The sequence below is a fragment of the Panulirus ornatus genome, chromosome 4, assembly GCF_036320965.1.
Source record: "Panulirus ornatus isolate Po-2019 chromosome 4, ASM3632096v1, whole genome shotgun sequence".
In the NCBI taxonomy this organism is placed as follows: domain Eukaryota; kingdom Metazoa; phylum Arthropoda; class Malacostraca; order Decapoda; family Palinuridae; genus Panulirus; species Panulirus ornatus.
Genome location: NC_092227.1, coordinates 87,381,209 through 87,406,511, shown reverse-complemented (window position 1 = coordinate 87,406,511; position 25,303 = coordinate 87,381,209). Strand labels below are relative to the sequence as shown.

General features: G+C 50.5%; 1 protein-coding gene across 2 annotated transcripts in view; it reads right to left on the bottom strand.

Annotated features, from left to right (window-relative positions):
- The window catches only part of LOC139746169 (uncharacterized), a 339,213-nt gene that overhangs the window by 141,987 nt on the left and 171,923 nt on the right, over window positions 1-25,303 (bottom strand). Inside the window, exon 2 of one of the 2 annotated variants that reach the window (XM_071657044.1) lies at window positions 16,297-17,887. The exons of the other annotated variant lie outside the window; for it this stretch is intronic. Coding sequence (XP_071513145.1) covers window positions 16,297-16,684 — 388 coding nt within the window. The 5' untranslated portion in view covers window positions 16,685-17,887. The remainder of the gene's footprint in view (window positions 1-16,296; window positions 17,888-25,303) is intronic. 2 annotated transcript variants of the gene reach the window in all.

The following is a 25,303-nucleotide window of genomic DNA, read 5'->3' as shown; positions in this document are numbered from 1 at the left end:
ACCCCAGACGCTTCACATGCCTTGATTCAATCCACTGACAGCACGTCAACCCCTGTATACCACATCGCTCCAATTCACTCTATTCCTTGCCCTCCTTTCACCCTCCTGCATGTTCAGGCCCCGATCACACAAAATCCTTTTCACTCCATCTTTCCACCTCCAATTTGGTCTCCCTCTTCTCCTCGTTCCCTCCACCTCCGACACATATATCCTCTTGGTCAATCTTTCCTCACTCATTCTCTCCATGTGCCCAAACCACTTCAAAACACCCTCTTCTGCTCTCTCAACCACGCTCTTTTTATTTCCACACATCTCTCTTACCCTTACGTTACTTACTCGATCAAACCACCTCACACCACACATTGTCCTCAAACATCTCATTTCCAGCACATCCATCCTCCTACGCACAACTCTATCCATAGCCCACGCCTCGCAACCATACAACATTGTTGGAACTACTATTCCTTCAAACATACCCATTTTTGCTTTCCGGGATAATGTTCTCGACTTCCACACATTTTTCAAGGCTCCCAAAATTTTCGCCCCCTCCCCCACCCTATGATCCACTTCCGCTTCCATGGTTCCATCCGCTGACAGATCCACTCCCAGATATCTAAAACACTTCACTTCCTCCAGCCTCTCACCATTCAAACTCACCTCCCAATTGACTTGACCCTCAACCCTACTGTACCTAATAACCTTGCTCTTATTGACATTTACTCTTAACTTTCTTCTTCCACACACTTTACCAAACTCCGTCACCAGCTTCTGCAGTTTCTCACATGAATCCGCCACCAGCGCTGTATCATCAGCGAACAACAACTGACTCACTTCCCAAGCTCTCTCATCCCCAACAGACTTCATACTTGCCCCTCTTTCCAAAACTCTTGCATTTACCTCCCTAACAACCCCATCCATAAACAAATTAAACAACCATGGAGACATCACACACCCCTGCCGCAAACCTACATTCACTGAGAACCAATCACTTTCCTCTCTTCCTACACGTACACATGCCTTACATCCTCGATAAAAACTTTTCACTGCTTCTAACAACTTTCCTCCCACACCATATATTCTTAATACCTTCCACAGAGCATCTCTATCAACTCTATCATATGCCTTCTCCAGATCCATAAATGCTACATACAAATCCATATATATATATATATATATATATAGTGAGTGTGTGTGTGTGTGTGTGTGTGTGTGTAAATGTATGTGTGTGTATGTATGTGTGTATGTATGTATGTATGTATGTATGTATGTATGTATGTATGTGTGTGTGTGTGTGTGTGTGTGTGTGTGTGTGTGTGTGTGTGTGTGTGTGTGTGTGTGTATGTATGTGTGTGTGTGTGTGTGTGTGTGTGTATGTGTGTGTGTGTGTGTGTGTGTAAATGTATGTGTGTGTGTGTGTGTGTGTGTGTGTGTGTGTGTGTAAATGTATGTGTGTGTGTGTGTGTGTGTGTGTGTGTGTGTGTGTGTGTGTGTGTGTGTGTGTAAATGTATGTGTGTGTGTGTGTGTGTGTGTGTGTGTGTGTGTGTGTGTGTGTGTGTGTGTGTGTGTGTGTGTGTAATGTGTGTGTGTGTGTGTGTGTGTGTGTGTGTGTGTGTGTGTGTGTGTGTGTGTGTGTGTGTGTGTGTACAATGTAAACAAAAGGTCTCCTCAGGTTGGGCAGACAACACCAGCAAGTCATAGAAAACGAGAAGAATGAGACTGGTCGTCCGGCTGACAGTGGCCTTTTGTCTCGCGCTTCTTAGACGCTAATTTTACCCTGGAGGCTTGAGGAAGACGCGCTGCACGGATGCGCGCGCACGCAGGGAGCTGCGCGGGTGCACTCACGCACGCACGCACTGCCAGCTATAAATGAGCTGGGTGGTAGATTAATTAACACGAGAGACGTGACCTGGTTGGGGGAACACTTTCACACGACCGGAAAACACCAAGCCTCTCCACCACCACTACCATCTCCATCACCCCCCCTTCCTCACCAACACTACTCATCTATCCATCATCTCCAACACTAGTCACCCTGTTCTCTAACACTACTCACCCTATTCTCCAACACTACTCACCCTGTTCTCCAACACTACTCACACGAGTCTCCAACACTATTCACCCTAATCTCCAACACTACTCACCCTATTCTCCAACACTACTCACCCTGTTCTCCAACACTACTCACCCGGTTCTCCAACACTATTCACCCTATTCTCCAACACTACTCACACGAGTCTCCAACACTACTCACACTGTTCTCCAACTCTTCATCCTTCCCCCACGATCTCTTACCCTCAATAGTACTCACCTGAGTCCTGACTCAACAGTACTCACCTGAGTCCTGACTCAACAGTACTCACCTGAGTCCTGACTCAACAGTACTCACCTGAGTCCTGACTCAACAGTACTCACCTGTGTCCTAACTCACGTCCTACCTGTTGTTCATCCCAACACTCACCTGGAACAGAGAAGAACAGTTAGTACCCCCAACAGAACTGTTGGCACCAACAGGAGAACTGTCGGTCATGTAACAGAACAAGTAGTAACCACAGCAGAACAATTACCCTCCATAACAACAGTTAGTCACTGCAACGGAATAATTAGTTCCTATAATGGAGCAGTTATTCCCTAAACTAGAAGTTAGTGACTACAACTGAATAATTAATCCCTATAACGGATTAATTAGGCCCCATAACAGAAGTTAGACTCCATAACTAAATAGTTAAGTCCCTATATAACTAAATAGTTAAGTCCCTATACGAGAACAGTCAGTCCCTTTAACAAACAGTTAGTCCCCATAACATAACAGTTAGTCCCTATAACAGAACAATTAGTCCATATAACATAATAATTAGTCCCTATAACAGAACAATTAGTCCATATAACATAATAATTTGTCCCTATAACAGAACAATTATTCCCCATAACATAACAATTAGTCCCTATATCAACATTAGTCCCTATAACATAACAATTAGTCCATATAACACAATTAATCCCTGTAACAGAACAATTAGTCCTCATTACATAACAATTAGTCCTCATAACATAACAATTAGTCCCCATAACATAATAATTAGTCCCCATAACATAACAATTAGTCCTCATAACATAACAATTAGTCCCCATAACATAACAATTAGTCCCTACTACCAAAGAACAGTTTAATCCTTTACACAAGTAAAAAAATCTGTACAAGAGACCAGATCAGTTGGTGCAGCATCAAACCCCATCACCCAGCCTTCACCACGTGTATCCTGGCACCCATCACCCAGCCTTCACCACGTGTATCCTGGCACCCATCACTCAGCCTTCACCACGTGTATCCTGGCACCCATCACTCAGCCTTCACCACGTGTATCCTGGCACCCATCACTCAACCTTCACCACGTGTATCCTGGCACCCATCACTCGGCCTTCACCACGTGTATCCTGGCACCCATCACCCAGCCTTCACCACGTGTATCCTGGCACCCATCACTCAGCCTTCACCACGTGTATCCTGGCACCCATCACTCAGCCTTCACCACGTGTATCCTGGCACCCATCACTCAGCCTTCACCACGTGTATCCTGGCACCCATCACTCGGCCTTCACCACGTGTATCCTGGCACCCATCACTCAGCCTTCACCACGTGTATCCTGGCACCCATCACTCAGCCTTCACCACGTGTATCCTGGCACCCATCACTCGGCCTTCACCACGTGTATCCTGGCACCCATCACCCAGCCTTCACCACGTGTATCCTGGCACCCATCACCCAGCCTTCACCACGTGTATCCTGGCACCCATCACTCAGCCTTCACCACGTGTATCCTGGCACCCATCACCCAGCCTTCACCACGTGTATCCTGGCACCCATCACTCAGCCTTCACCACGTGTATCCTGGCACCCATCACTCGGCCTTCACCACGTGTATCCTGGCACCCATCACCCAGCCTTCACCACGTGCATCCTGGCACCCATCACTCGGCCTTCACCACGTGTATCCTGGCACCCATCACTCAGCCTTCACCACGTGCATCCTGGCACCCATCACCCAGCCTTCACCACGTGTATCCTGGCACCCATCACTCAGCCTTCACCACGTGCATCCTGGCACCCATCACCCAGCCTTCACCACGTGTATCCTGGCACCCATCACTCAGCCTTCACCACGTGCATCCTGGCACCCATCACCCAGCCTTCACCACGTGTATCCTGGCACCCATCACCCAGCCTTCACCACGTGTATCCTGATTGTCCAAGACAATCACATGTTTACAAAATGGCGTCCTAGCTTCGTCTCTTCGATGTATATCAACTGACTGTTATATTTCTCTCCTGTGTCTCCTCTGATGATGTGATTATTACACGAAAATGCACTTGGGAACTTATCGTGTTTCATTTTCCCCGTGGACGCATAGGAATATATATATATATATATATATATATATATATATATATATATATATATATATATATAATCAAATTACCAACATCTTAGAGAAGGAAAGTGCTTGAAATAATGCTACTATCACCTATAAGTATTGTAAGTGAAAATTCTGAGAACAATGAATAACTACCTGAAAGAAATCTTCATCAGAATCTATAATAAATCTATAATAAACAAAATAATTACAATATTACGTAATGAAATAAAAAGAAAACTACAGAGTGATAAGTGTATAATAAACAGATAAATACACATAACAAATATGAAAAAAAAAAATTGTCCATTAAATATTCGCCAGGTAAAAAAAAAAAGAAAAAGAAACGTTCGCCACAAAAACGTACTCGCTGGAAAAATGTTCTGCCACAGACTTACTCGTCCGGAAGACGTTCGCCAGAGCCGGTAACGCGAAATAACACGCGAGATTTAAACTCACAAAGGAAAGAGCGGCGCACCCGGACACTTCCCACCACTGTGTATAAGGTGACGACGACGTCTACAGTTCTGGCCGGTGGGTGGGAGATGTGAGGAGACACGTACCAACGAGGGGGAAATTTACTGGCAAAATGTTTTGAATATTCTGAAGAGACGCCATCACAGAGTCCTTTTAATTTCCCGCCAAAATCAGGACCCCACGCGCGGTCTCCCTCCCTCCCTCCTCCTCCTTCTGAAGAGAATCAATAAACCCTTGAGCTTAATTAGAGCCAGTCCAATTAGACAAAGTCAAAAGAAACACTTATATCTTCGATTGACTCGCGTGGGATAAATTTTATGTGCCTTCTTCTCTCCGAAAACCTTTAAAGCTCTTTGTAATTTCTGAAGACTTAGGGAGGGATCCGGTCTTGGGAGAGAGAGAGAGAGAGAGAGAGAGAGAGAGAGAGAGAGAGAGAGAGAGAGAGAGAGAGAGAGAGAGAGAGAGAGAGAGAGAGAGAGAGTTATGGCGGCGATCAACATGATTGTCTTGACAAACTCCGCCGAACTGGAAATTATGGCCGGCAGAATCAAGCCTCTTGGCCACGACGGTACGACCAGTGGGCACGTCGGTACGACCCCATAAGAGCAAGACGATGCACCGACCACTGGGCACGTCGGCACGACCCCCCTGAGCACGCCAGTACGACCACTGAGAGCGAGTCGGTGCGACACTGTGAACAGGCGCCACTGCGCACGTCGGTACGACCCCCGAGAACGACGGAATGACAGAACGACCTCTGAGCACGACGGTATGACCATTGCGCATATCAGAACGACCCATTAGCACGACAGCGACACTATTGAGCAAGACGGTACGACCATTAACCACAGAGGTATGATCTCTGAGCACGACGATACGACCCGTGGGTGCGATAACCTGACCTTTGACCAGAGAGTAAGACCGAGGCCAGAGGTCAGGCCCCAGGGTCGTACTGGCGTGCTTACAGACACTCAACTTCTAAAGAAGAAAGCAGGAGAGGTGGGGTCATGGTGGGTGTGGGGTCGTGGTGGGGCAGGAGTCATGGTGGGTGTGGGGTCGTGGTGGGGCAGGAGTCATGGTGGGTGTGGGGTCGTGGTGGGGCAAGGGTCATGGTGGGTGGTGGGTCGTGGTGGGACAGGAGTCATGGTGGGTGTGGGGTCGTGGTGGGTGTGGGGTCGTGGTGGGGCAGGAGTCATGGTGGGTGTGGGGTCGTGGTGGGGCAGGGGTCATGGTGGGTGTGGGGTCGTGGTGGGGCAGGGGTCATGGTGGGTGTGGGGTCGTGGTGGGGCAGGGGTCATGGTGGGTGTGGGGTCGTGGTGGGGCAGGGGTCATGGTGGGTGTGGGGTCGTGGTGGGGCAGGAGTCATGGTGGGTGTGGGGTCGTGGTGGGGCAAGGGTCATGGTGGGTGGTGGGTCGTGGTGGGGCAGGAGTCATGGTGGGTGTGGGGTCATGGTGGGTGTGGGGTCGTGGTGGGGCAGGAGTCATGGTGGGTGTGGGGTCGTGGTGGGGCAGGGGTCATGGTGGGTGTGGGGTCGTGGTGGGGCAGGGGTCATGGTGGGTGGGGGGTCGTGGTGGGGCAGGAGTCATGGTGGGTGTGGGGTCGTGGTGGGGCATGGGTCATGGTGGGTGGTGGGTCGTGGTGGGGCAGGAGTCATGGTGGGTGTGGGGTCGTGGTGGGTGGGGGGTCGTGGTGGGGCAGGAGTCATGGTGGGTGTGGGGTCGTGGTGGGGCAGGAGTCATGGTGGGTGTGGGGTCGTGGTGGGTGTGGGGTCGTGGTGGGGCAGGGGTCATGGTGGGTGTGGGGTCGTGGTGGGGCAGGAGTCATGGTGGGTGTGGGGTCGTGGTGGGTGTGGGGTCGTGGTGGGGCAGGGGTCATGGTGGATGTGGGGTCGTGGTGGGGCAGGGGTCATGGTGGGTGTGGGGTCGTGGTGGGGCAGGAGTCATGGTGGATGTGGGGTCGTGGTGGGGCAGGAGTCATGGTGGGTGGTGGGTCGTGGTGGGGCAGGAGGGAGGTGGTACTGGCGGGATTGGCAGCTATTAAAGGGGAGGAGAGATAGTTTGATGTTGCTGGTGGGTGGCTCTAGGTTAAAGGGAAGGGCCAGATGTGGTGGTGGTGGTGGTGATGGTGGTAGGATGGTGGTAGTGGTGGTGATGTTGGTGGTGGTGGTGATGGTGGTAGTGGTGGTGGTGGTGGTGGTGATGGATAAGGTGGCCCTATATGTAGTGACAGGCCAGGATGTGTGAACACTAGGTTATATGAACGCCAGGGTGTGTGAACGCCAGGATGTGTGAACGCCAAGGTGTAAACGCTATGATGTGTGAACACTAGGTTATATGAACGCCAGGGTGTGTGAACGCCAGGATGTGTGAACGCCAAGGTGTAAACGCCAAGATGTGTGAACGCCAGGGTGTAAGAACGCCAGGATGTGTGAACGCCAGGATGTGTGAAAGCTAGGATGTGTGAGCGCCAAGTTGTGTGAACTCCAGGATGTATGAACGCTAGGGTGTGTAAACGCCAGGATGTGTGAACGCCAGGGTGTGTGCACGCCAGGGTGTGTGAACGGGGTGTGTGAAAGCGAGGATGTGTGAGCGCCAGGTTGTGTAAACGCTAGAATGTGTGAAAGCCAGGATGTATGAACGCTAGGGTGTGTGAACTCCAGGATGTGTGAGCGCAGGGTGTGTGTACGCGAGGGTGTGTGAACGCCAGGATGCGTGAACGCCAGGGTGTGTGAAAGCCAGGATGTGTGAGCACCAGGGTGTGTGAACGCTAGGATGTGTGAAAGCCAGGATGTGTGAGCGCCAGGGTGTGTGAACACTAGGATGTGTGAAAGCCAGGATGTGTGAGCGCCAGGGTGTGTGAACGTCAGAATGTGTGAACGTCAGGGTGTGGGAACGCCAGAGTGTGTGAACGCCAGGATGTGTGAGCGCCAGGGTGTGTATACTACAAGGGTAAGCTTGTCATCAGGAACAGTGGAGTTCAAAAGAGAGTTCTCCCTGACCACCGGAAGGGATTAGAACCCTCAGGGGAAATTATTCTCTCTCTCTCTCTCTCTCTCTCTCTCTCTCTCTCTCTCTCTCTCTCTCTCTGGGGTGTGTATGGTGGTAGGGGGGAGGCCTACGGTGGGAGCGAATGGTGTCACACCATCGCCATACACAACCCCATCCCCCATAAACAACCCCACCCCCCCATACACAACCCCATCCCCCATAAACAACCCCACCCCCCCATACACAACCCCACCCCCCCATACACAACCCCACCCCCCCATACACAACCCCATCCCCCATAAACAACCCCACCCCCCCATACACAACCCCATCCCCCATACACAACCCCACCCCCCCATACACAACCCCATCCCCCATACACAACCCCATCCCCCATAAACAACCCCACCCCCCCATACACAACCCCACCCCCCCATACACAACCCCACCCCCCCATACACAACCCCATCCCCCATAAACAACCCCACCCCCCCATACACAACCCCACCCCCCCATACACAACCCCACCCCCCCATACACAACCCCACCCCCCCATACACAACCCCACCCCCCATAAACAACCCCACCCCCCCATACACAACCCCATCCCCCATAAACAACCCCACCCCCCCATACACAACCCCACCCCCCCATACACAACCCCACCCCCCCATACACAACCCCACCCCCCCATACACAACCCCACCCCCCATAAACAACCCCACCCCCCCATACACAACCCCATCCCCCTTCTATATCCTGCTCAAGTGCCACTTGAAGACTCACCTTTAATTACCACTTGTGGCCCTAATGACCCCTAGCCTTAATTGGATCTTGAATTAAATCACGTGAACACGTCCCCGTGATGCACGACGGTACGACTTCCTAGCACGACGGTACGACCCCTGAACACGACGGTGCGACCACTAAAAACGACGGTACGACCCCTGAGCACGACGGTACGACCCCTGAGCACGGCGGTGCGAACCCTGAACACGACGGTGCGACCACTGAGCACGGCGGTGCGAACCCTGAACACGACGGTGCAACCACTGAACACGACGGTGCGACCACTGAGCACGGCGGTACGACCCCCTGAACACGACTGTACGACCCCTGAGCACGACGGTACGACCCCTGAGCACGGCGGTGCGAACCCTGAACACGACGGTGCAACCACTGAACACGACGGTGCGACCACTGAGCACGGCGGTACGACCCCCTGAACACGACTGTACGACCCCTGAGCACGACGGTACGACCCCTGAGCACGGCGGTGCGAACCCTGAACACGACGGTGCGACCACTGAGCAAGGCGGTACGACCCCTAAACACGACGGTACGACCCCTGAGCACGACGGTACGACCCCTGAGCACGGCGGTGCGAACCCTGAACACGACGGTGCGACCACTGAGCACGGCGGTACGACCCCTGAACACGACGGTACGACCCCTGAGCACGACGGTACGGCCCCTGAGCACGACGGTACGACCCCTGAGCACGAAGGTACGACCCCTGAGCACGGTGGTACGACCCCTGAGCACGACGGTACGACCCCTGAGCACGACGGTACGGCCCCTGAGCACGGCGGTGCGAACCCTGAACACGACGGTGCGACCACTGAGCAAGGCGGTACGACCCCTAAACACGACGGTACGACCCCTGAGCACGACGGTACGACCCCTGAGCACGGCGGTGCGAACCCTGAACACGACGGTGCGACCCCTGAGCACGACGGTACGACCCCTGAGCACGGCGGTGCGAACCCTGAACACGACGGTGCGACCACTGAGCACGGCGGTACGACCCCCTGAGCACGGTGGTACGACCCCTGAGCACGACGGTACGACCCCTGAGCACGACGGTACGGACTACGAGCAGGCTTGACCCCCCTTAGCACGACGGCACAGCCCTTAAGCACGGCTGTACGACCCTTGAGCACGACAATACGACCCTTGCAGATGATGGCCTGACCTCTGACCTGACCCTTATGACGCTTAACGAGTCTCGCGTGCGTTCAGACGCGATGAACCTCACCTAAGCTGACGCTCAACAAACCCCCCTAAAGTTGACGTTCAACGAAATAAGCTAAACTTATGTTCAACTAACCTAGCCTAAGTTGATGTTCAATGAACACCTATGATGACGTTCAACGAACCTCGCCTACGTTGGCTAGGCTAGGACTCAACGAAGCTTAAGTTCACGTTCAATGTACTTTGCTTCAGATGATGTTTAACGAACTAGCCTAAGCTAATGCTCAATGAGTCTAGCCGAAGTTCACGTTTAACGAAGCTCGCGTAAGTTGACGTTCAATAAACCTCGCCTACATTGATATTCAACGAACTTAGCCTAGGCTAATGCTCAACAAAGCTTAAGTTCACGTTCAATGAACTTCGTCTAAGACGATATTCAACGAACCTCACCCAAATTGATCTTCAACGAACCTGCCCTAAGTTACTGTTCAACGATCCTAGCCCAAACTAATGCCTAGCGAATCTAACCTTAGTTGACGTTCAACGCAGCGCACCACAGTAGACGTTCAACGAACCTGATTGGCAAACTTTGAGAATCATATGTGGCGTGGGATGGAAGGGGAGCAAAATTGGGATAGGGCAGTGGGACGGAAAATGGGCATGGAGCAGAGGAGAGGAACGGTGAAATGGGACGGAGGCAATACGTAAGCGTTGATGGAACAGTGAACAGGGGAACAGAACAGTGACGTGGAACACTGTGATGGACATTTGGAATGGAATAATGGAATGAGACGAGTCAGTGATATGGACCACTAACATGGACCAATGGAACGGAAAGACGGGGAAGGGATAATGCAAAACGTCAGAGAGACAGAGCGAAGGGATGGAACAGCTGGACGACCCATGGGATTGAAACAACTGGACGAATCAGTGGAATGGAACAAAGGGGCTGGAGCAACGATGGCAATCAGGAGGACTGGACTGGAGAGATGAAACAACTGAACGGGTTGGCGGAATGGAACAAGATGACGAAACAATTAGGCGGATCAACGGAATGGAACAACAGGGCTGGCATAACTGGACGAATTAATGGAATAAACAACTGGACGAACCAGTGAAATGGAACAAAATGCGAAATACTGGTATGGAACGACTGGGTGAATCAAAACTTTGAATGAAACACAAGCAACGAAACAATCGGTCGAACCAGTGGAATGGAACAGTGAAACGGGCGAATGAAGCAAATGAATGTACTGGGAAGGAAAACTGAATAAAAGAGGTGAATGAAATGACAGGATGAAAGATGGAACAGATCCAAATTTTGGACAGAGAATCAAATAAAAGAGATGGAAAAGGAAATGAAACAGCGAGGAACAGCAATAAAAAAAAAAAACTTTCTGAATGGAACAGGAGTGAACCATCGGAACGAGACAAGAACCTCCTGTATCATGAACCTTCGATATCAAACAGTGGAATGAACTCTCGGTGTGAAAGAGGAATGCAACTCCGAAATGACACGATGAATATTCAAAACAAAACAGAAGCAGACACACTCAAATGAAAAGGAAAAAAAAAAAGGGGGATTAAACCTTCGGCATAAAACAGTGGAAAGAACCAGCGGAATATTACAAAGGAATGAACCTTCGAAATGAAACGATGGAATGAAGACTCGCAAGGCTAAAAGAAAACGAAATATCGAAGTCAAATCGTCGAGCAAACCAACGCGATAAAACTAGAATGAAGCCTTTGGATAAAAGAGGGCAATTAAACTTCGGAATGAAACGGTGGAATGAATCTTCAGAATAAATGGAGAGGGAACCTCCGAAATGAAACAATGAGATGAATCTTCGAAAAGAAAAAAATGGAGACTGAACCTCTGGAATGAAACAGCGGAAGGAACCTTCATTATGAAACAGGAAATGAACCTACGGAATGAAACAATGGAGCCAGCATCTCAGCCTTCGACTAAAAAACCATCCAACATATAAACCAAAATATAAACCCCAATTACAGTCCCTCCATCAACTAAAACTCCATATCCGGCATAAACCAATGAATAAACCTCCATCACGGACAGGTCAACAATCCATCACATAAACCAATGCATACACCCCCTACCTATAGACTCCATCTATAAACCCAATAAAACGATATAAAACAAACCCTGGTCTATAAACCTTATAAACTGGAACATACACCAACCCACATCCCCTCTTCCTAAATAAGCAATCCGGTATATAAATCAACACAAAAAAATCCCCCTGGATAAATCCAACACTTTCAAATTAACTGACGTAAAAATCCCAACAGAAAATCCCGATCACTAAATGTAGAAGCCATTGGTCTAATCCTGGACGTTAATATATTACGGAAAAAAAAAACGAAAAATGAAAATCCAGTTATTTCTGGACTGCCAAAGTGACTCCGGAAATACACTGGGCAGGATCATCATGCGAATATAATAGTGGTGGTGAGTACTGTGGGAATATAATAGTGGTGGTGAGTACTGTGGGAATATAATAGTGGTGGTGAGTACTGTGGGAATATAATAGTGGTGGTGAGTACTGTGGGAATATAATAGTGGTGGTGAGTACTGTGGGAATATAATAGTGGTGGTGAGTACTGTGGGAATATAATAGTGGTGGTGAGTACTGTGGGAATATAATAGTGGTGGTGAGTACTGTGGGAATATAATAGTGGTGGTGAGTACTGAGGGAATATAATAGTGGTGGTGAGTACTGTGGGAATATAATAGTGGTGGTGAGTACTGTGGGAATATAATAGGGGTGGTGAGTACTGTAGGAATATAATAGTGGTGGTGAGTACTGTGGGAATATAATAGTGGTGGTGAGTACTGTGGGAATATAATAGTGGTGGTGAGTACTGTGGGAATATAATAGTGGTGGTGAGTACTGAGGGAATATAATAGTGGTGGTGAGTACTGTGGGAATATAATAGTGGTGGTGAGTACTGTGGGAATATAATAGTGGTGGTGAGTACTGTGGGAATATAATAGGGGTGGTGAGTACTGTAGGAATATAATAGTGGTGGTGAGTACTGTTGGAATATAATAGTGGTGTTGAGTACTGTGGGAATATAATAGTGGTGGTGAGTACTGAGGGAATATAATAGTGGTGGTGAGTACTGTGGGAATATAATAGTGGTGGTGAGTACTGTGGGAATATAATAGTGGTGGTGAGTACTGTGGGAATATAATAGGGGTGGTGAGTACTGTAGGAATATAATAGTGGTGGTGAGTAATAATGGGAATATAATATTGCTGGTGAGTACTGTGGGAATATAATAATGGTGGTGAGTACTGCGGGGAATATAATAGTGGTGGTGAGTACTGTGGGAATATAAGTGGTGGTGAGTACTGAGGGGAATATAAAAGTGGTAGTGAGTACTGTGGGAATATAATAGTGGTGGTGAGTACTGAGGGGAATATAATAGTGGTGGTGAGTACTGTGGGAATATAATAGTGGTGGTGAGTACTGAGGGGAATATAATAGTGCTGGTGAGTACTGTGGGAATATAATAGTGGTGGTGAGTACTGTGGGAATATAATAGTGCTGGTGAGTACTGTGGGAATATAATAATGGTGGTGAGTACTGTTGGAATATAATAGTGGTGGTGAGTACTGAGGGAATATAATAGTGGTGGTGAGTACTGAGGGGAATACAAAAGGGGTGGTGAGTACTGTAGGAATATAATAGTGGTGGTGAGTACTGTGGGAATATAATAGTGGTGGTGAGTACTGTGGGAATATAATAGTGGTGGTGAGTACTGTGGGAATATAATAGTGGTGGTGAGTACTGTGGGAATATAATAGTGGTGGTGAGTACTGTGGGAATATAATAGTGGTGGTGAGTACTGTGGGAATATAATAGTGGTGGTGAGTACTGTGGGAATATAATAGTTGTGGTGAGTACTGCTGGGAATATAATAGTTGTGGTGAGTACTGTGGGAATATAATAGTGGTGGTGAGTACTGTGGGAATATAATAGTGGTGGTGAGTACTGTGGGAATATAATAGTGGTGGTGAGTACTGTGGGAATGTAATAGTGGTGGTGAGTACTGAGGGAATATAATAGTGGTGGTGAGTACTGTGGGAATATAATAGTGGTGGTGAGTACTGTGGGAATATAATAGTGGTGGTGAGTACTGTGGGAATATAATAGTGGTGGTGAGTACTGTGGGAATATAATAGTGGTGGTGAGTACTGAGGGAATATAATAGTAGTGGTGAGTACTGAGGGAATATAATAGTGGTGGTGAGTACTGAGGGAATATAATAGTGGTGGTGAGTACTATGGGAATATAATAGTGGTGGTGAGTACTGAGGGAATATAATAGTGGTGGTGAGTACTGTTGGAATATAATAGTGGTGGTGAGTACTGTTGGAATATAATAGTGGTGGTGAGTACTGTGGGAATATAATAGTGGTGGTGAGTACTGAGGTAATATAATAGTGGTGGTGAGTACTGTGGGAATATAATAGTGGTGGTGAGTACTGAGGGAATATAATAGTGGTGGTGAGTACTGTTGGAATATAATAGTGGTGGTGAGTACTGTTGGCATATAATAGTGGTGGTGAGTACTGTTGGCATATAATAGTGGTGGTGAGTACTGTGGGAATATAATAGTGGTGGTGAGTACTGTGGGAATATAATAGTGGTGGTGAGTACTGTGGGAATATAATAGTGGTGGTGAGTACTGTGGGAATATAATAGTGGTGGTGAGTACTGTGGGAATATAATAGTGGTGGTGAGTACTGTGGGAATATAATAGTGGTGGTGAGTACTGTGGGAATATAATAGTGGTGGTGAGTACTGTGGGAATATAATAGTGGTGGTGAGTACTGCGGGGAATATAAATTCGGTAGTGAGTACCGTGGCATTTCAATAGTGGTGGTGAGTACTGTGGGAATATCACCGCGGACGTGAGTATCGTGGGAATATTCCAGTGGTAGTGAGTACTACGAGAATACAACACTGGTCTTGACCGTGTGGTGGTGAGTGACGACCTTGTCAACCATGAAATATAATAGTGATGATGAAGACGCGTACTGGTGCAGAATATTGAGAATACATTCTCGGTAAATATCAGAAGTAATCAAGTATTTACGAACGACAAGGTATGATGTAACTGTCCCAATCTGGGAGGTGAAGGCAACGGGAGCAATCCCTAGGAGCATTATTAGAAAGCATTATTATATAAGTCTTGTATCACGACTTGCTTCAACCATGCTCGAAGACACCGTGGACAAGAACATGAAGATCCTTCAAGCCTTTGTTCCTCAACCTTACTTGAGGGAGTTATGGCCACGGTGGGAGAGGGTTAACGTGATGGAAGGGAGGAGGAAGATAAACTGACGGAGGGGGATGACGAGGAAGATCGATTGAGAAAGATTGGTTCAGGTGTTGGTGCTCAGCCGTGCCTGTGTATATCACTCACTGGACAAACACAGATCTTCACACGATAGGAAAAAAAATATTACGTACAAACAAGCAGACACCTGCACAATCTAACCTACCTTGACCAACCACGTGTGAACCTCACATGTGCTATGACACACACACACACACACACACACACACACACACACACACACACACGACTCAACCTCTGCACTACAGCCACTGATGAAGACAAAAACTAGACATTAATATATCTCTTGATCAGACTGGATCACAGCGGGAAGAACTGCAACCTGGAACGCTCCTACCTGGCTTTTACACTAGGCTTCCAGGCGGCACAAGGGATACCCAGGGAGCCTAAAGGAGAACTCACCCTGGATGACAATTGAGGACTGCCTGGAACACTGCCGTCTCGCTGGTGGACCCACGGCCTGTTCTACTTGTGCAGTGCGTGGAACTCGTGACCATAAGGTATACACACCTACCTGGATTACTGAATGTAAACAATGAGTATATACACTCAAGTACCAAGAGGTCCAAGTGCCTGGATGCAGGACGTGAACCCTCCAGGTCCTGCACATCTGACTCACCTGACAAGAGATACCTAGGACAAGGTTACCCACAGAAGCACACCTGGAAATAATGAAGCCTCAAGATGCAGGTGGAACAAAGCAGCTATAAGGGTAACTGGAAGGAAGCAGCTACAAGATATAACTGGAAAGAGGCAGCGACTAAAAGTAACTGGAAAGAAGCAGTAACAAGAGGTACATCGAATGAGGAACTACATGAGGTAAGAGGCAGCTAAAAAGAGGCAACTACGAGATATAACTGGAAAGAGGAAGCCGCAAAAGGTACCTGGAACGGAACAACTACAAGAGATACTTAAAATGAGGCAGCCACGAGAAGTACCTGGGAGGGAGCTACAGGAGGTTCCTGGAAAGAGAAGACTACAAGCGGGGGCTGAACACACTACCGCAGGAGGAGGTACCAGTAGGTCACCTGGAACGAGAAGTGAAGAAGAGTTACCTGTGTTTATCCTGGAGTGTAGAGAGTCGAGGTCACGTCGGGTCAGCATGAGGAGCCTGAGGGCCGCGGCCACACCCACCAGGGTGGTCAGGAGGAGGAGGAGCGTACACACGCCCGGCAAACACGCCCAGAAGCCCGCCCCCTGCCGCCCGCCCCCTAACAGCCTCTTTCCCACCACCGCCACGCCCGCGAAGTCCGCCTCGGGATCTTCGGAGTCCGAGTGGAGGAGGTCGTGGTGGGAGGCCGAGGAGGACTTGCGACGGACCTTGTCCTCGGGGACCAGGGCATCTAGCTCCTTCCTCTTGCGCCGCAGCTTCTTGTGTCCGGCCACCACGCCAACGGCCGAGCCCACGACGCCCACGCCCGCGCAGGACTCGCCCTGACTCATGCTGGCCACACGGTACTTCACCACCAGGGAAATATTGCTGAGATTCTGGCTACACCTTCTCAGGTCATCTATCACCGCCTACCCCAAAACTGGCCACTGCTGCACCAGTCGCATACAACACTCACCACAACAACAACCTCTACCCGGTTGTTTGCATCTTTTTGGTGATGAAAATATAATCTTTGAGACGTGAACAACAGTTGTAGATGTGAGCCACCTGTGGTGAGAGAGTAGAAGTAGACCACTGTCTACCCACCACTCCAAAGTTACATGGGCCCAGTAGCCAATGGCCTCTCAATTCACACTTGGGATCACTTCTGTCACTCTCGTATTTCATGTAACAGCGGGTGGGCAGCCAGCAACCTCCTGCCCCGGACGGTGCCCACAAGTGTGTCTTCCACACACACACACACACATACACCAGCAACTTTATGACAGAGCCACAGTGATGAATGTGGACGCCAGACGAAGAAAGGAGGTCCCGACGGTGGGCAGGACCAGGGGGTCGCCTGGCGGGTAAAACACCTCTCGTTATTTTCACCGAGTTTGGGGGGAAAGTTTGCGGCCAAAGTTGATAATGGCGGTTCTTTCCTGCCTCTTGTACCTCTTCCAGATCCTCCTGGGGTGGGAGGAGGAGACCCACTCAACTGGCGGGCTTCAGGCGACGATATGTTTCCTCACTTCAAACTATGCCACACACACCTCTCAAGTTGTTCGATGTTTGTATAAAGCCTCCGACGTGCGGGGATGGATGATCTAAAGGGCTCGCACGAGACTAGGGTGATCTACGAGGCCGCCAAACTAGGAGCATCTAAAAGTGAGCAGGTGAAGTTCCCACGCGCGCACACACACACACACGCACACAACGCCTTGGTCACTTTCGTCCTCACTATCAGGCACTGTGAGCTCACTTTCAGGGCACAGGCGGCGGGGTTGTGACGCGGAGGACCCAATCACCAGACGAGGTTCGTGATGCGAGTGTCGATCACTCGTATGGGCCAGTTCGTAGAGTAGATACCGTTCGTTGTAGTGGTGTGGGCACGTGGAGGGGGGGCGCGCGCGTGCGTGAGGACGGGATCACATTCCCATACAGTCACATCAGAACGTGTTACTACACCTGTTGACCACCATTCACTAGAGTCCAGCTTCGTGTGTGTGTGTATGTGTGTCAACCAATATGTGATTTCAAATCATTTTCTATACCTGGAAAAGGGACATAAGAGGTTAAATCACCCTATTTCTCAATGCTCCACCTGGTTATATACACTTAACAAAGAATGGTATAATTAGTCATAGGCCCTAATTAATGTGCATAGCGGTGGTTCAGATCATATGGTAATTAACCGCGGAACAAGACCTTACACTAACGAAGTGAGACATTACGAGCATAATTAGCGACTAATTTACCAATGAACCTAACATATACCAGGACTTCCGGCCTCATGTATCGCCCTAATCATCATCATTCATTACGCAGACGCATTAATTACAAATACCAAAAGAGTGGGACCAAGAAAATAATGCGTAAAAGGGAGGTAAAGAATTGCGTAAAAAGTGTGAAGGAAGAGTGAGGGAAAGTACGACACCAACACAGGACGAGGGTTGACAACACTGCTGCAAGATGTGCGTTGGTGATGCTGGGGGACACACACACACACCATGACACGACGGTACGACCCTCGACCACGACGGTACGACCCTTGAATACGACGGTACGACCCTTGACCACGACAGTACGACCCTTGAACACGACGGTACCACCCTCGACCACGACGGTACCACCCTCGACCACGATGGTACCATCCTTGAACACGACGGTACGACCCTCGACCACGACGGTACGGCCCTTGAACACGACGGCAAGATCCTTGACACGACTACCCTCGACCACGACGGTACCACCCTTGAACACGACGGTACGACCCTTGAACACGACGGTACGACCCTCGACCACGACGGCAAGACCCTTGAACACGACGGTACGACCCATGAACAGGACGGTACGACCTTCCGAGCACGACAATACGGTCCTTGACCATGAAGAGGCGGCCCTCGGGCACGACGGTACGACCCTTAAGCACGACGGTGCGAAGTATGGCAAGATGACGCCCAGTGACCTGACCCTTAACAGCCAGATCAAAGGTCAGGATAGTAGACTCAAGAGGCTGAGTGGTTGTGCTCAAGGGTCGTCCCGTCGTGCTCAAGGGTCGTACCGTCGTGCTCAAGGGTCGTACCGTCGTGCTCAAGGGTCGTAGCGTCGAGCTAAAGGGTCGTACCATCGTGTTCATGGGTCGTCCCGTCGTGCTCAAGGGTCGTACCGTCGTGCTCAGGGATCCACGCCAGAATGAACCGTAAAGTTACAGTTCACGATCTTAAGTTTGGACCGCCCCCCCCCCCCCTCCCCGAGCAGGAAGAAGACACCGCGAGCTTCATTGAACGCACCGCCACAGTGAACGCGCACGCGAGCGTGAGAACGCCGGAATTATGAGTCCATCAGTTACCACACCGCCGGGGGCAAGTGACGTGCGAGCTCGCTGAACCCCGTGACGGCCTGCCAGCGTTACGGACGGCGTCACGAGAAGGGTTTTAGCGCGCGTTGCGTCACGCGTGCGAGAAACGCCCGGGACCAGCGCCTGCCCGAGAGAGAGAGAGAGAGAGAGAGAGAGAGAGAGAGAGAGAGAGAGAGAGAGAGAGAGAGAGAGAGAGAGAGAGAGCATCAACTCACAAGACAACGACAGATGGACGTAACAGACTCTTGCCACACATCATATCACCTACCACAAGGACGAGAACGGAACACGTTAATGACGTGGACTCGTCTCTCTCTCTCTCATCCATCCAATCAGCTAAACCCATCAAGAATGCAACCCCCACCCCCCTCCACTAACGCCAGGTAGTGTATCTCTCAGCATAACCTCATCTGCTGGGAGAGTGAGAGTGTATTTCTCAGCTGGGAGAGAGTGTAGTGAGGGGCGATGAATAAGGTCATCACAGCCAAGTGGGTTATGTCTCACTCCCCTCATTCCCAGTACGTTCCTCCCTCATTAGCCAGCCTAACACACACACACACACACACACACACACACACACACACACACACACACACACGCGCGCGCGCGCACACACACACACACACACACACACACACACACACACACACACACTTCTCCAGTTTGGTCATCATATCTAAAGAAGCACAAAGAACTAATAGAGAAGGTCCAGAGGAGGGCAACAAAGATAGTGCCAGAATTAAGAAAGCTGAATTACAGGGAGAGGCTGGAGGTTTTAAATTTGCCCACTTTCGAAGAGAGAAGAGAGAGGGATGACCTGATCACAATCTTTAAGATTTCAAAAACAAACTGATGAAGTGAACATAGAACACTGAACAGTTCTTGGAGAGATGAAAGTATAGACCAACCAGAGGACATAACATGGAATTGACAATCTTGTTACAAAAAAAGATGTAAAGAAATAATTCAGAGCACAAGACTGATGGTCGAATGGAATACACTGTGTTATGAGACTATATATGGACGACAACACACACTTGATAATATGGTATGACGGCAGACTCACTGCTCAGGAGTGAGGCCCCACGAGTGTAGAACTCCCTCCCCGTACAGTACAGTACATTACAGTACAGTTCAGTACAGTACAGTACAGTACATTACAGTACAGTACATTACAGTACAGTACAGTACAGGATAGTACAGTACATTACAGTACAGTACATTACAGTACAGTACAGTACAGGATAGTACAGTACATTACAGTACAGTACATTACAGTACAGTACAGTACAGGATAGTACAGTACATTACAGTACAGTACATTACAGTACAGTACAGTACAGGATAGTACAGTACATTACAGTACAGTACATTACAGTACAGTACAGTACAGGATAGTACAGTACGTTACAGTACAGTACATTACAGTACAATACAGTATAGTTGTATAATAACTCAACGTTGTATTGTTTCTTAACCAGACTACAACCGGAACCTCGACCTTCAGTATCAGAAAATAGCACAACCAACACAAATACAACAACAACAACAACAACAACAACACAGAACAAAGCAGCCGATAAGGAAAATGTATTTGTCAACAAAGACAACAAAAATACCCCAACCAGTGAGTGGCAGATTCCACGCTTGCCAACAACAACAACAACTACAACAGAGAGCAAGCCAGCCACCAACACTACTGCCACCACCACCATCACCAACAACAACAACACCAACACCAACAACAACAACACCAACAAGCACCAATGGAGGAGATACCACGAGAATTATCGCCAACAACTCCAGCAACCAGAGAACCGATCTGCACCACCTCCACCACCAACACTAACACGACCATCTCCAACACCATCTCCACCAACATCACCAGCCAGCGGGGGGGGGGGGGGGGGGGGGGGGGGGGGGGGGGGGGGGGGATGGAGGAGTATGCATGACGCGCCGGGGGGTGGGGGTGGGGGGGGGGGGAGCCACCATCTGCATGATGGTCGTCTCCCGCTGTAGGATATTACGGTCGTAAACCCACTCCCCCACCCACCCACCCACCCACCCACCTCCTCCTCTTATCATCCAGGCATCCAACACCAACCCACCACCACCCACCCAACCCACTCACTCTCCGACCCACCACCACCCACCCAACCCACTCACTCTCCGACCCACCACCACCCACCCAACCCACTCACTCTCCGACCCAACACCACCCACCCAACCCACTCACTCTCCGACCCAACACCACCCACCCAACCCCCTCACTCTCCGACCCATCACCACCCACTCATTCTCCGACCCACCACCACCCACACCTGAATCCATCCGTCACTGTAAAGCTTCCCCAGCTCCACCCTTAACATTCCCTAACGCCCTCCCTCACGACCCTTTCTCTTCCCGCCGGAACACCACGATCCTCCAGCCCCTTAACCTACTTCCTCCTGGACCCAGCCCCTTTACCTACTTCCCCCTGGAACCAGCCCCTTTACCTACTTCCCCCTGGAACCAGCCCCTTTACCTACTTCCCCCTGGAACCAGCCCCTTAACCTACTTCCCCTTGGAACCAGCCCCTCAACCTATTTCCCCCTGGACCAGCCCCTTTACCTACTTCCCCCTAGACCCAGCCCCTTAACCTACTTCCTCCTGGAACCAACCTACCTCCCCCTGGAACACCACGACCGTCCAGCTCCTTAACCTACTTCCCCCTGGAACCAGCCCCTCAACCTACTTCCCCCTGGAACACCACGACCGTCCAGCTCCTTAACCTACTTCCCCCTGGAACCAGCCCCTCAACCTACTTCCCCCTGGAACACCACGACCGTCCAGCCCCTTAACCTACTTCCCCCTCGTACCCTCCCTCTGACACAAACTCACCCAACTCCTCTGAGAGAGCCACATCCTCCAGCAGCCAGCCACCCTCCTTCAACATCCAGTCTCCTGGAAGATCCCGCGTCCCCCAAGTCCTTCCGCCTTCCCTGGAAGATGCACCTCCCGGCACTCACCCTTCTTCAACATCCAGGCCCCAAGGGAGATCCTGCGCCCCACTCCCTTCAAGTCCTCCTGCCTGGAAGAGCCCAGCATCACCCGTCCCTGGAAGATTCCTTCGTGCCCTGTCCCTGGAAGGTTCCACCGCCCTTTGCCCCTGGAAGATTCCAGCGCCCAGTGTCCCTGGAAGATTCCAGCGCCCCGTGTCCCTGGAAGATTCCAGCGCCCCGTGTCCCTGGAGAGGAGGAAATATGCGGGTACTTAGGCGGAGGGAGGAGCGCGCTACACCAGACTGAGGCAAGAAGGTCGTAACACGTAGTGAGGACGTCATGGAATGTCATCAAGGGCGACAAGCCAAGGCAAACAATAATATTTTCAACCGCTTTAAATAAAAAATACTAATTTAAAATGTTATCGACCTGCTTTCTTTATCCCTCTTCTTCTTCATCTCTCTCTCTCTCTCTCTCTCTCTCTCTCTCTCTCTCTCTCTCTCTCTCTCTCTCTCTCTCTCTCTTGACACCACTATTCTTTCTCTCCTCGGCTAGCTGCGTAGCTCCGTTCCCCCCCCCCCCTCTCTCTCTCTCTCTCTCTCTCTCTCTCTCTCTCTCTCTCTCTCTTGACACCACTATTCTTTCTCTCCTCGGCTAGCTGCGTAGCTCCGTTCCCCCCCCCTCTCTCTCTCTCTCTCTCTCTCTCTCTCTCTCTCTCTCTCTCTCTCTCTCTCTCTCTCTCTCAGGAATAGAGGTGAAGGAGGAGGAGGAGGTGGGAGAGGGGAAGCGATGCTTTGGAACGGAAGATAAGGTTGTAGTGTGTACAAGGTGTACCGTGATGCGTGTGTGGCTGATGATGATGTGAGAGCAGCAGGGGGCCGGGGGGGGGGGGGGGGGGGGGGGGGGGGGGGTTGTGTATTGGAGTCGTATCTTTTGGTTTCTTTTTGAAGGAGATTCACCGAGCTAAGCTGAACACTGTTGACTGTGTACCTCGACGGCTGAGTGGAGCTTCCCCGAGTGCTTTGAGGCTTCCAGGCAACCGGGGCTGCTCCATGTTTGTACTGTTGTCCAGGTCTCGGATTCTCTCTCTCTCTCTCTCTCTCTCTCTCTCTCTCTCTCTCTCTCTCCCTCGCACTTGACGCTCACATTTTTCTTTATCTCTCCTCCCCGCCCGGGTTGTGTGTCTGGTGGCCATTGATGTTAGTCTTCAACAGCGGCAGGGCGGGCCGGCAGCCCTGCCCAGGTCCAGGCTCGACCCGACACAGTCCTTCCTGGCTGTCCAGCCCGACACAGCCCTTCCTGGCTGTCCAGCCCGACACAGCCCTTCCTGGCAGTCCAGCCTGACACAGTCCTTCCTGGCTGTCCAGCCCGACACAGCCCTTCCTGGCAGTCCAGCCTGACACAGTCCTTCCTGGCAGTCCAGCCCGACACAGCCCTTCCAGGCAGTCCAGCCCGACACAGCCCTTCCAGGCAGTCCAGCCCGACACAGCCCTTCCAGGCAGTCCAGCTCAGACAACATTTCCAGGCAAGGAGATAAATGTCCAGAAGCAAATAACATGCTTCATGCTGTCCTGCACCCCACCTTCAGTGTGGTACCTGTACCGTACCTTCAGTGTGGTACCTGTACCGTACCTTCAGTGTGGTACCTGTACCGTACCTTCAGTGTGGTACCTGTACCGTACCTTCAGTGTGGTACCTGTACCGTACCTTCAACATGGAAGACTTCTAACCTCCCCCCCCCCCCCCCCGACATCAGTGACATCCAACAACAAAAGAATGATACCAACGAACAACAACGCCATCTACAACAATGACATCAACAGTCACAACAGACGCCGACTACAGTAGCATCAACAACCACAACCATACCATGTCATCAACCACCACCACCACCACCACCACCACAAGAGCGGCCTCACCCACCACAGCCAACATCAACATAGCGGACGGTCCTGAACCACTGCCTCCCTCCCTCCACCAGAGATGGTCCAGACTAGCGTTACCCCAGCCAGTGACGTGGTCACGGATGACCTGACCATCACCCACAATGCCTGGATGCAACATGATCATCCACTAATCATCAAACCAGCCTCTCATCTAACACTGAGCTCTTGCTAATCATGAAATCAGCCTCATCCAATAATGAACAGAAGACCTCACTCTGGAAACGGACACTCGACCGTGATGTCTCAGACAACTCGCCCAACACTCACACGCCCGAGGACACAACGAATGCCCCTGGGTACGCCGGGGAGCATGAGCGAGAGAAAATACGACGTCGGCGAAGGAGGAATAGGGGGAGCAACATAACGGAAGTGGTAGGTGTGTTTGTCAGGAGGAAGGAGATCCTACACTCAAGCTGAGAACTCTTAAAGAACACTGGTACGTTCTCACGACCTCTTTAGAGAGCTGTGGAGAACCCGTTCATCATCCCAGAAACTTTCAAAATGAGGATCTTAACATCCTTTTCAGAGCTCAACAGGAGGACCTAAGAACCCACTAGCAAACTCCTGAGAGCCCTGGAGCGCTGAACAGGAGGGTCTGGAGATGAAGCGACTACCGCAGGGGAAACCCTGGACCAACACACCAAGATGAAGCTTTCCCCACACACAACACTGTCCGAGGCTTCCTTCACTCTACACCACCAACGACCCGGGTAGACGGGACGGTGCGTGTGTGTGTGTGTGTGTGTGTGTGTGTGTGTGTGTGTGTGTGTGTGTGTGTGTGTGTGTGTGTGTGTGTGTGTGTGTGTCATGCACATGAGATACTGTGATCAGTGTAATGTTTGTATAACTCAGGAGTGACGACGCTGGTGACGGCATACGAGCGTGTTGAGCGGAACACAGGTGTGTGGTGTGTGGAGTGTGGTGTGTGTGGTGTGTGCCTCGCTGAGGAGAGATGTGCACTGCTGACGACCACAGAGGGACACGTCCTCAACTGAATTCCAGCTGGTTGCTTGGGCTTCAGTCACTCTCAACTACCTGGGGTCATTAAGGCCGTCAACGTCAAGCTATGCCCACCCACCAACCTAAAATGCTTCAACACCTTCAGGCGTTGAAGATAACTCTAAGGCCACATACACGATCTCACCATCTATGTGGCGCCTGGGATTCTGTCGGGTGGGCGAT